This window comes from Taurulus bubalis (genome assembly GCF_910589615.1).
Source record: "Taurulus bubalis genome assembly, chromosome: 5".
Taxonomy (NCBI): Eukaryota; Metazoa; Chordata; class Actinopteri; order Perciformes; family Cottidae; genus Taurulus; species Taurulus bubalis.
In genome coordinates, this window is record NC_136593.1 from 458,907 (window position 1) to 471,647 (window position 12,741).

The 12,741-nt window shown below is 44.0% G+C and overlaps 1 protein-coding gene across 3 annotated transcripts in view; it reads left to right on the forward strand.

Moving 5' to 3' along the window:
• Positions 1–438: 438 nt before the first annotated feature.
• ripor3 (RIPOR family member 3) overlaps positions 439–12,741 on the forward strand; it is a 34,735-nt gene continuing 22,432 nt past the window's right edge. For all 3 annotated transcript variants that reach the window (XR_013770993.1, XM_079218230.1, XM_079218231.1), the window contains exons 1-5: positions 439–451; positions 3,342–3,481; positions 4,362–4,502; positions 5,172–5,250; positions 5,351–5,374. Coding sequence is in view for 2 of the 3 variants with exons in the window: in XM_079218230.1 (XP_079074356.1) it covers positions 3,390–3,481; positions 4,362–4,502; positions 5,172–5,250; positions 5,351–5,374 (336 nt within the window). In the remaining variant the exon portion in view is untranslated. The remainder of the gene's footprint in view (positions 452–3,341; positions 3,482–4,361; positions 4,503–5,171; positions 5,251–5,350; positions 5,375–12,741) is intronic.

Here is a 12,741-nt window from a genome sequence, read left to right on the forward strand (position 1 = left end):
GCAGAGAAGGAACATGACCAAGAGGAGAGGAGTGGGGAGGAAAGGAGGAGAAAGAGGAGCAGCAGGAGGAGCTTCAGTACAATATCTATGAAGTTTACCAAAAGAAACAGATGGTCAGAGTGGGAGGGGCTGAAAGAGGAGGAGGGGAACAGAAAAAGAAGTGGAGAGGAAGAGGAGAGGAGGAGGAGAGACAGAGCTGGAAAAGAAAGAGAGTGACAGAGAAAGAAAGAGAGCGAGAGGAGGAGAACTTGTTGGTTTCACTCTGACGTCCTCAAGAAAGCTGCTGCAACACTGAACGCTATCAGGACGCAGCAGACACTCACACACACACACACACACACATTCACACACACACACACACGCACACACACACTCACACACACACACAGGGTGGGACACCAGGCCGGTGGACTCTGCAGTGTCGTTGGAGCAGCCGGTTCTTCTCAGCCAGGTGAGTGGATGAACCTTTAGTTTCATGTATTTCAGCTCATTTCTTCTGCCACTCAAACCAAGAGGGAGGTTTGATGTTTTTACACTCTTTCACATCAACAAACCTATTAATAATAATAATAACTATATATAATTATATAACTATAATTATATATAACATATATAATGTATATATATTATATATACATTATATATAATGTATATATTTTTATTATATGTATACATTATATATAATATATATATCCGAGACCTCGTTCTTTGGGTCTTGACCCAGAGTTGGTGACCAGAGGTGAGGGTTGGAACGTAGACGACCAGTAAACTGAGAGCTTCTCCTTCCGGCTCAGCTCCTCTTCACCAAGACGGTGCAGCTTCTGTTTTACTGCTGCAGACGCACCGACCCTCCTGTCCATCTCCCGCTCCACCTTTCCCTCACTGGAGAACAAGACCCCGAGATACTTGACCTCCTTCTCTTGGGGTAGAACTCTGTCCCACCTGGAGGGAGCAATCCACCGGTTTCCTGCAGAGCACCATGGCCTCAGATGTGGAGGTGGTGATAAAGGGCAGCCCTGGCAGAGGCCAACACCCACAAGGAACGAGTCTGACTCATTACCGAGGATACGAACACAGCTCCTACTGCAGTACAGAGACCAGATGGCCGTGCCAACGGGTCCGGCACCCCATACTCCCGCAGCACCCACCACAAAAACCCCAGAGGGACCCGGTCGGAAGCCTTCTCCAAGTCCACATGTAGACTGGTTGGGTGAACTCCCAGGACCCCTCCAGTAATCTTTGAGGGTAAAGAGCTGGTCCACTGTTCCACGACCGGGACAGAATCCACACTGTTAGTCTTGAATCTGAGGTTCCACAAGTGGTCGGAGCCTCCTCTCAGCACCCTGGATCCTCCTCTCAGCACCCTGGATCCTCCTCTCAGCACCCTGGATCCTCCTGTCAGCACCCTGGAGCCTCCTTTCAGCACCTTGGAGCCTCCTCTCAGCACCCTGGATCCCCCTCTCAGCACCCTGGATCCTCCTCTCAGCACCCTGGAGCCTCCTCTCAGCACCCTGGAGCCTCCTCTCAGCACCCTGGAGCCTCCTCTCAGCACCCTGGATCCCCCTCTCAGCACCCTGGAGCCTCCTCTCAGCACCCTGGATCCCCCTCTCAGCACCCTGGAGCCTCCTCTCAGCACCCTGGATCCCCCTCTCAGCACCCTGGAGCCTCCTCTCAGCACCCTGGCACCCTGGAGCCTCCTCTCAGCACCCTGGAGCCTCCTCTCAGCACCCTGGAGCCTCCTCTCAGCACCCTGGCACCCTGGAGCCTCCTCCAGCACCGTGGATCCTCCTCTCAGCACCCTGGAGCCTCCTCTCAGCACCCTGGAGCCTCCTCTCAGCACATTGGCATAAGCTTTCCCCGGGAGGCTGAACAGTGATACCCTGATGGTTCACTCTCTCCGGTCCCCCTTCTTGAAGATGAACCAGCACCCCGGTCTTCAGCCCATGTTCCCGACCCCCATGAGACATTGAAGAGCCAAGACAGCCCAACAACGTCCAGCCTTCAGCATCTCAGGATCTCATCCTAGGCCTCCAGCAGGGATATGGGTGAGACCCCCAAGTCTTCAGGCGCTGCCCCCTCTCCAGGGGACATGTTGACCGGGTTCAGGAGTTCCTCAAAGAGCTCTTTCCACCGCCCGACGATGTCCACAGTCCGGGTCAGCAGCTTTAAAAATGTTAAAGCCCAGATCTCCATCTACACATCTACAGCGTTCACACACGCACGCACCTACACACAAACACACACATACGCACACGCACACACACACACGCACGCACCTACACACAAACACACACATACGCACACGCACACACACACACACACACACACACGCAAACGCACACACACACACGCAAACGCACACGCACACACACACACAAGCACACGCACACACACACGCAAACGCATGCGCACGCACACACACACACACACACACACAAGCATGCACGCACGCACCTACACACAAACACACACATACGCACACGCACACACACACGCACACACGCAAACGCACACACGCAAACGCACACGCACACACACACACAAGCACACGCACACACACACGCACACACGCAAACGCACACACGCAAACGCACACGCACGCACACACACACACGCACACGCGCACACGCACACACGCACACGCGCACACGCACACACGCACACGCAAACGCACACGCACGCACACACACACACACACACACACACGCACACACCCTGATGTCTTCATCACTGGGGGAATGTGCCTCCCTCCCATTGGAGTCACATTCCAGACGTTGTTTACTTTTTTAACAGCTGTTCTATGGGTTAGTCATGGGAAGCCTAACCCTAACCCATGGGAAGTCTATGCTTCATGTGTTAAAGCTGCATTCTCTCTCCTGACCACCAGGGGGCGACTCCTCTGGTTGTATAGAAGTCTATGCTTCATGTGTTAAAGCTGCATTCTCTCTCCTGACCACCAGGGGGTGACTCCTCTGGTTGTATAGAAGTCTATGCTTCATGTGTTAAAGATGATTGATTCATTATTTGTATTTATTTTTTTACTTTTATTATTATATGTATTTCCTCTTATTTGTTTCTTTTGGTTTGTTTGCTTTACTTCCCTGTTATTTCCTTCCTTACTAGTGTAAACTGATTAACATATAAAGTATATTACAAAGAAGAAACAAAAGAAGTGTAGCATGTATGAAGCTGTCACAGCAGTAACGCATCGTACAATGAAAACTCGCTTGGCGAAGATTCTGGTTTGAAAGCAAACTCGTTGGGAGAAGCAGGATTTGGATGATGAAATATTTGTGGTTGACTGAAGTAAATGTGAGAATATTTACTGCGTTTTCTTTCAGGTAAATGACTCAAATCCTCCCTGTGGTCGTTCCCTCCGTCTCTCCAGGATGTCGGTGAAGCTGAGGTTCGGCTCTCCAGAGGGTTTGGTCCACAGGAGCCGGTCCTTCACCGGGTTCAGCTCTCTGACTGGACGACGGCGGTGAGTGACAAGCTGCTACAGCCAATGAGAGCGCAGATAACTAAAGCTGCTACAGCCAATGAGAGGGCAGATAACTAAAGCTGCTATAGCCAATGAGAGAGCAGATAACTAAAGCTGCTACAGCCAATGAGAGAGCAGATAACTAAAGCTGCTACAGCCCATGAGAGCGCAGATAACTAAACCTGCTACAGCCAATGAGAGGGCAGATAACTAAAGCTGCTACAGCCAATGAGAGAGCAGATAACTAAACCTGCTACAGCCAATGAGAGGGCAGATAACTAAACCTGCTACAGCCAATGAGAGGGCAGATAACTAAAGCTGCTACAGCCAATGAGAGAGCAGATAACTAAACCTGCTACAGCCAATGAGAGAGCAGATAACTAAAGCTGCTACAGCCAATGAGAGAGCAGATAACTAAAGCTGCTACAGCCAATGAGAGAGCAGATAACTAAGACAGTTGCCTCATAGGTCCAGATCAGAGTCGATAGATGAGATGTGTACTTTATTTATTGCACTACGCTGTAGTACACTACTTAGTCCACTATACTGTACACTACTAAGGTCGTTCTTCACAGGACAATAAGAAAGTCTCTCAGGGATTAAGGAGCTTGCAGCTGAATGTCGTGTGGAGGAAACCCGTATGTCCCTCAGACAGTGAACGCACCACAGACTTTACTGGCAGATGTTGTTTCTAAAAGAAGAAAGAAGAGAGACAGTCAGATGAAACCCGTCAGTCCAGAGAGGGAACGAGATGTCAACCGAAGGAATGCACTTCCTGTGTGTTTCCCATCTTAAACACACACACGCACACACGCACACACACACACACACACACACACACACACACACACACACACACACACACACTTTCTGTTTTCAGGCCGTCTTCTGGTCGTCACTCTCTCCGCTCCAAAGCCACGACGGGAGGTAAATCTCCCAGAATGCACCTGTCTCCCAGCAGAGGGTCTCTGCAGCCGGAGGAGGTGGACCGGGTCTTCAAGGCGCTCTGCAAAGGACTCGAGTATGTAGACTCTAGTGGAGTAGTACTTCATACAGGATCAAGTGTGTGGTTATGATGTACTAGTACTTCATACAGGATCAAGTGTGTGGTTATGATGTACTAGTACTTCATACAGGATCAAGTGTGTGGTTATGATGTACTAGTACTTCATACAGGATCAAGTGTGTGGTTATGATGTACTAGTACTTCATACGGGATCAAGTGTGTGGTTATGATGTACTAGTACTTCATACGGGATCAAGTGTGTGGTTATGATGTACTAGTACTTCATACAGGATCAAGTGTGTGGTTATGATGTACTAGTACTTCATACGGGATCAAGTGTGTGGTTATGATGTACTAGTACTTCATACAGGATCAAGTGTGTGGTTATGATGTACTAGTACTTCATACAGAGGCTAATGCCTCTCTGGAGGAACAAAGTCATGTGACTTCAATTTTCTATCACTGAGCGGGCGAAGTGTTTCTGAGTTCAAGTCTGAATGCATGAATGAATATATGAATATATATATATATATATGTATATATACGTATATATATATATATATATATATATATATATATATATATATATATATATATATACGTATATATACATATATATATATATATATATATATATATATATATATATGTATATATATATAATGTAATGAATGTTCTCTGCAGAGATCACCTGGAGGGTCACCAGGCTGAGATGGACTTCCTGTCTTCACAGCAGAGAGAGACCAAGAGAAACTCTAGACTGGTGAGGAAGAGGATGATGATGATGATGATGATGATGATGATGATGATGATGATGATGATGATGATGATGGTGGTGATGATGGTGATCTTCCTGTTTCCAGGCCGTCCTGTATGATCTAGAGAAGGTGAGCTTTGAAGTGTGTTTTAATGTCAAACCTTCTTTCATAATATAATCTACTAATATAACCTTCTTCTTTCATATCGATCAATACCATTCAATACAGTTCAGTTTATTTTATTTAGCCCAACATCACAAATACAAGTTATCCTCAGAGCTTTACAGTCTGTAACATAACATCCTGTCCCGGGACCTCACATCGGATCAGGAACAACTCCCCAATAAAGACAGTAAAAACCCTTTCACAGGGAAAATAGGAAGAACCTTCAGGAGAGCAACAGAGGAGGATCCCTCTCCTGGATGGACAGAAGAATAGATGTCATGTGACCAGAATGAACAACGTAACAGAGCTACAGCACATTACATGAATATGACAGAAATTATTCATATAATGAGTAGTATGCATGGTCCATGATCCAGATAACCATGATCCATTAAGCAGATGGAGGTAGAGAGGAGGGGCATCAGCAGGGCCATGGCAGGAGGTAGGAGACAGGAGGTAAGAGACAGGAGACAGGAGGCAGGAGGTAGGAGGCAGGAGACAGGAGGCAGGAGGTAGGAAACAGGAAGCACGAGGAAGGAGGTAGAGAGGAGGGGCATCAGCAGGGCCATGGCAGGAGGCGGTAGATAGGAGACAGGAGGTAGGGGGGGATGTAATATGATACTATAAGCTCTCTAGTGGGGTAATATGGTACTATGAGCTCTCTAGTGGGGTAATATGGTACAATGAGCTCTCTAGTGGGGTAATTTGGTACTATGAGCTCTCTAGTGGGGTAATATGGTACTATGAGCTCTCTAGTGGGGTAATATGGTACAATGAGCTCTCTAGTGGGGTAATATGGTACTATGAGCTCTCTAGTGGGGTAATATGGTACAATGAGCTCTCTAGTGGGGTAATATGGTAATATAAACTCTCTAGTGGGGTAATATGGTACTATGAGCTCTCTAGTGGGGTAATATGGTACTATGAGCTCTCTAGTGGGGTAATATGGTACTATGAGCTCTCTAGTGGGGTAATATGGTACTATGAACTCTATAGTGGGGTAATATGGTAATATAAACTCTCTAGTGGGGTAATATGGTACTATGAGCTCTCTAGTGGGGTAATATGGTACTATGAGCTCTCTAGTGGGGTAATATGGTACTATGAGCTCTCTAGTGGGGGAATATGGTACAATGAGCTCTCTAGTGGGGTAATATGGTAATATAAACTCTCTAGTGGGGCAATATGGTACAATGAGCTCTCTAGTGGGGTAATATGGTAATATAAACTCTCTAGTGGGGTAATATGGTACTATGAGCTCTCTAGTGGGGTAATATGGTACTATGAGCTCTATAGTGGGGTAATATGGTAATATAAACTCTCTAGTGGGGTAATATGGTACTATGAGCTCTCTAGTGGGGTAATATGGTACTATGAGCTCTATAGTGGGGTAATATGGTAATATAAACTCTGTAGTGGGGTAATATGGTACTATGAGCTCTCTAGTGGGGTAATATGGTACTATAAAATCTCTAGTGGGGTAATATGGTACTATGAGCTCTCTAGTGGGGTAATATGGTAATATGAGCTCTCGAGTGGGGTAATATGGTACTATCAGCTCTCTAGTGGGGTAATATGATACTATAAGCTCTCTAGTGGGGTAATATGGTACTATAAGCTCTCTAGTGGGGTAATATGGTACTATGAGCTCTATAGTGGGGTAATATGGTACTATGAGTTCTCTAGTGGGGTAATATGGTAATATGAGCTCTCTAGTGGGGTAATATGGTACTATGAGCTCTCTAGTGGGGTAATATGGTAATATAAACTCTCTAGTGGGGTAATATGGTACTATGAGCTCTCTAGTGGGGTAATGTGGTACTATAAAATCTATAGTGGGGTAATATGGTACTATGAGCTCTCTAGTGGGGTAATATGGTAATATAAAATCTCTAGTGGGGTAATATGGTACTATGAGCTCTCTAGTGGGGTAATATGGTAATATGAGCTCTCTAGTGGGGTAATATGGTAATATAAACTCTCTAGTGGGGTAATATGGTACTATGAGCTCTCTAGTGGGGTAATATGGTACTATAAGCTCTCTAGTGGGGTAATATGGTAATATAAACTCTCTAGTGGGGTAATATGGTACTACGAGCTCTCTAGTGGGGTAATATGGTACTATGAGCTCTATAGTGGGGTAATTTGGTACTATGAGCTCTCTAGTGGGGTAATATGGTACTATGAGCTCTCTAGTGGGGTAATATGGTACTGTGAGCTCTCTAGTGGGGTAATATGGTAATATGAGCTCTCTAGTGGGGTAATATGGTAATATAAACTCTCTAGTGGGGTAATATGGTACTATGAGCTCTCTTGTGGGGTAATATGGTACTATGAGCTCTCTAGTGGGGTAATATGGTACTATGAGCTCTCTAGTGGGGTAATATGGTACAATGAGCTCTCTAGTGGGGTAATATGGTACAATGAGCTCTCTAGTGGGGTAATATGGTAATATAAACTCTCTAGTGGGGCAATATGGTACAATGAGCTCTCTAGTGGGGTAATATGGTAATATAAACTCTCTAGTGGGGTAATATGGTACTATGAGCTCTCTAGTGGGGTAATATGGTACTATGAGCTCTATAGTGGGGTAATATGGTAATATAAACTCTCTAGTGGGGTAATATGGTACTATGAGCTCTCTAGTGGGGTAATATGGTACTATGAGCTCTATAGTGGGGTAATATGGTAATATAAACTCTCTAGTGGGGTAATATGGTACTATGAGCTCTCTAGTGGGGTAATATGGTACTATAAAATCTCTAGTGGGGTAATATGGTACTATGAGCTCTCTAGTGGGGTAATATGGTAATATGAGCTCTCGAGTGGGGTAATATGGTACTATCAGCTCTCTAGTGGGGTAATATGATACTATAAGCTCTCTAGTGGGGTAATATGGTACTATAAGCTCTCTAGTGGGGTAATATGGTACTATGAGCTCTATAGTGGGGTAATATGGTACTATGAGTTCTCTAGTGGGGTAATATGGTAATATGAGCTCTCTAGTGGGGTAATATGGTACTATGAGCTCTCTAGTGGGGTAATATGGTAATATAAACTCTCTAGTGGGGTAATATGGTACTATGAGCTCTCTAGTGGGGTAATGTGGTACTATAAAATCTATAGTGGGGTAATATGGTACTATGAGCTCTCTAGTGGGGTAATATGGTAATATAAAATCTCTAGTGGGGTAATATGGTACTATGAGCTCTCTAGTGGGGTAATATGGTAATATGAGCTCTCTAGTGGGGTAATATGGTAATATAAACTCTCTAGTGGGGTAATATGGTACTATGAGCTCTCTAGTGGGGTAATATGGTAATATAAACTCTCTAGTGGGGTAATATGGTAATATGAGCTCTCTAGTGGGGTAATATGGTACTATGAGCTCTCGAGTGGGGTAATATGGTACTATAAGCTCTCTAGTGGGGTAATATGGTAATATAAACTCTCTAGTGGGGTAATATGGTACTATGAGCTCTCTAGTGGGGTAATATGGTACTATAAGCTCTCTAGTGGGGTAATATGGTAATATAAACTCTCTAGTGGGGTAATATGGTACTACGAGCTCTCTAGTGGGGTAATATGGTACTATGAGCTCTATAGTGGGGTAATTTGGTACTATGAGCTCTCTAGTGGGGTAATATGGTACTATGAGCTCTCTAGTGGGGTAATATGGTACTGTGAGCTCTCTAGTGGGGTAATATGGTAATATGAGCTCTCTAGTGGGGTAATATGGTAACATAAACTCTCTAGTGGGGTAATATGGTAATATGAGCTCTCTAGTGGGGTAATATGGTACTATAAGCTCTCTAGTGGGGTAATATGGTACTACGAGCTCTATAGTGGGGTAATATGGTACTATGAGCTCTCTAGTGGGGTAATATGGTACTATGAGCTCTATAGTGGGGTAATTTGGTACTATGAGCTCTCTAGTGGGGTAATATGGTACTATGAGCTCTCTAGTGGGGTAATATGGTACTGTGAGCTCTCTAGTGGGGTAATATGGTAATATGAGCTCTCTAGTGGGGCAATATGGTAATATAAACTCTCTAGTGGGGTAATATGGTAATATGAGCTCTCTAGTGGGGTAATATGGTACTATAAGCTCTCTAGTGGGGTAATATGGTAATATAAACTCTCTAGTGGGGTAATATGGTACTACGAGCTCTCTAGTGGGGTAATATGGTACTATGAGCTCTCTAGTGGGGTAATATGGTACTGTGAGCTCTATAGTGGGGTAATATGGTACTATGAGCTCCCTAGTGGGGTAATATGGTACTATGAGCTCTATAGTGGGGTAATTTGGTACTATGAGCTCTCTAGTGGGGTAATATGGTACTATGAGATCTATAGTGGGGTTATATGGTACTATGAGCTCTATAGTAGGGTAATTTGGTACTATGAGCTCTCTAGTGGGGTAATATGGTACTATGAGCTCTCTAGTGGGGTAATATGGTACTACGAGCTCTCTAGTGGGGTAATATGGTACTATGAGCTCTCTAGTGGGGTAATATGGTACTGTGAGCTCTATAGTGGGGTAATATCGTACTATGAGCTCCCTAGTGGGGTAATATGGTACTATGAGCTCTATAGTGGGGTAATATGGTACTATGAGCTCTCTAGTGGGGTAATATGGTACTATGAGATCTATAGTGGGGTAATATGGTACTATGAGCTCTATAGTAGGGTAATTTGGTACTATGAGCTCTCTAGTGGGGTAATATGGTACTATGAGCTCTCTAGTGGGGTAATATGGTACTATGAGCTCTATAGTGGGGTAATATGGTATTATGAGCTCTCTAGTGGGGTAATATGGTACTGTGAGCTCTATAGTGGGGTAATATGGTACTATGAGCTCTCTAGTGGGGTAATATGGTACTATAAGCTCTCTAGTGGGGTAATATGGTACTATGAGCTCTCTAGTGGGTAATATGGTACTATGAGCTCTCTAGTGGGGTAATATGGCACTATAATCTCCTTAAGATATGATGGTGCATCACCAGTTAAGGCTTTGTAGGTAAGGAGAAGGATTTTAAATATGATTCTCAATCTTACAGGAAGCCAGTGGAGAGCAGATAGTACAGGAGTAATGTGATCTCTCTTCCGCGTCCTCGTTAGTACACGAGCTGCAGCATTCTGGATCAACTGGAGAGATCCAAGGAACTCTCTCAAAGCGTCAACTAGTCTCTATCTAGAGACTAGTTAACGCTCTGAGAGAGAGACTAGTTACTGCTCTGAGAGAGACTAGTTAACACTCTGAGAGACTAGTTAACGCTCTGAGAGCAGACTAGTTAACGCTCTGAGAGAGAGACTAGTTACCGCTCTGAGAGAGACTAGTAAACGCTCTGAGGGCAGACTAGTTAACGCTCTGAGAGAGACTAGTTAACGCTCTGAGAGAGAGACTAGTTAACACTCTGAGAGAGAGACTAGTATACGCTCTGAGAGACACTAGTGAACGTTCTGAGAGACACTAGTTAACACTCTGAGAGAGAGACTAGTTAACGCTCTGAGAGAGAGAGACTAGTTAACACTCTGAGAGAGACTAGTTAACGCTCTGAGAGCAGACTAGTTAACGCTCTGAGAGAGAGAGACTAGTTAACACTCTGAGAGAGACTAGTTAACACTCTGAGAGACTAGTTAACGCTCTGAGAGCAGACTAGTTAACGCTCTGAGAGAGAGACTAGTTACCGCTCTGAGAGAGACTAGTAAACGCTCTGAGAGCAGACTAGTTAACGCTCTGAGAGAGACTAGTTAACGCTCTGAGAGAGAGACTAGTTAACACTCTGAGAGCAGACTAGTTAACGCTCTGAGAGAGAGACTAGTTAACACTCTGAGAGAGAGACTAGTAAACGCTCTGAGAGAGACTAGTGAACGTTCTGAGAGACACTAGTTAACACTCTGAGAGAGAGACTAGTTAACGCTCTGAGAGAGAGAGACTAGTTAACACTCTGAGAGAGACTAGTTAACACTCTGAGAGCAGACTAGTTAACGCTCTGAGAGAGAGACTAGTTAACACTCTGAGAGAGAGACTAGTTAACGCTCTGAGAGAGAGACTAGTTACCGCTCTGAGAGAGACTAGTAAACGCTCTGAGAGCAGACTAGTTAACGCTCTGAGAGAGACTAGTTAACGCTCTGAGAGAGAGACTAGTTAACACTCTGAGAGCAGACTAGTTAACGCTCTGAGAGAGAGACTAGTTAACACTCTGAGAGAGAGACTAGTAAACGCTCTGAGAGAGACTAGTGAACGTTCTGAGAGACACTAGTTAACACTCTGAGAGAGAGACTAGTTAACGCTCTGAGAGAGAGAGACTAGTTAACACTCTGAGAGAGACTAGTTAACACTCTGAGAGCAGACTAGTTAACGCTCTGAGAGAGAGACTAGTTAACACTCTGAGAGAGAGACTAGTAAACGCTCTGAGAGAGACTAGTGAACGTTCTGAGAGACACTAGTTAACACTCTGAGAGAGAGACTAGTTAACGCTCTGAGAGAGAGAGACTAGTTAACACTCTAAGAGAGACTAGTTAACACTCTGAGAGCAGACTAGTTAACGCTCTGAGAGAGAGACTAGTTAACACTCTGAGAGAGAGACTAGTAAACGCTCTGAGAGAGACTAGTTAACACTCTGAGAGAGACTAGTTAATGCTCTGAGAGCAGACTAGTTAACGCTCTGAGAGAGACTAGTTAACACTCTGAGAGAGACTAGTTAACGCTCTGAGAGAGAGACTAGTTAACACTCTGAGAGAGAGACTAGTTAACACTGAGAGCAAACTAGTTAACACTCTGAGAGAGACTAGTTAACACTCTGAGAAAGAGACTAGTTAACACTGAGAGCAAACTAGTTCACACTCTGAGAGAGACTAGTTAACGCTCTGAGAGAGAGACTAGTTAACGCTCTGAGAGAGACTAGTTAACACTGAGAGCAAACTAGTTAACACTCTGAGAGAGAGACTAGTTAACACTCTGAGAGATACTAGTTAACGCTCTGAGAGAGAGACTAGTTAACACTCTGAGAGAGAGACTAGTTAACACTCTGAGAAAGAGACTAGTTAACACTGAGAGCAAACTAGTTAACACTCTGAGAGACTAGTTATATCATAAACTATATAATATAATGTAATATAGATCATAAACTATATGATAATATGTAATATAGATCATAAACTATATAATAATATGTAATATAAATCATAAACTATATGATAATATGTAATATAGATCATAAACTATATAATAATATGTAATATAAATCATAAACTATATAATAATATGTAATATAAATCATAAACTATATGATAATATGTAATATAGATCATAACCTATATAATAA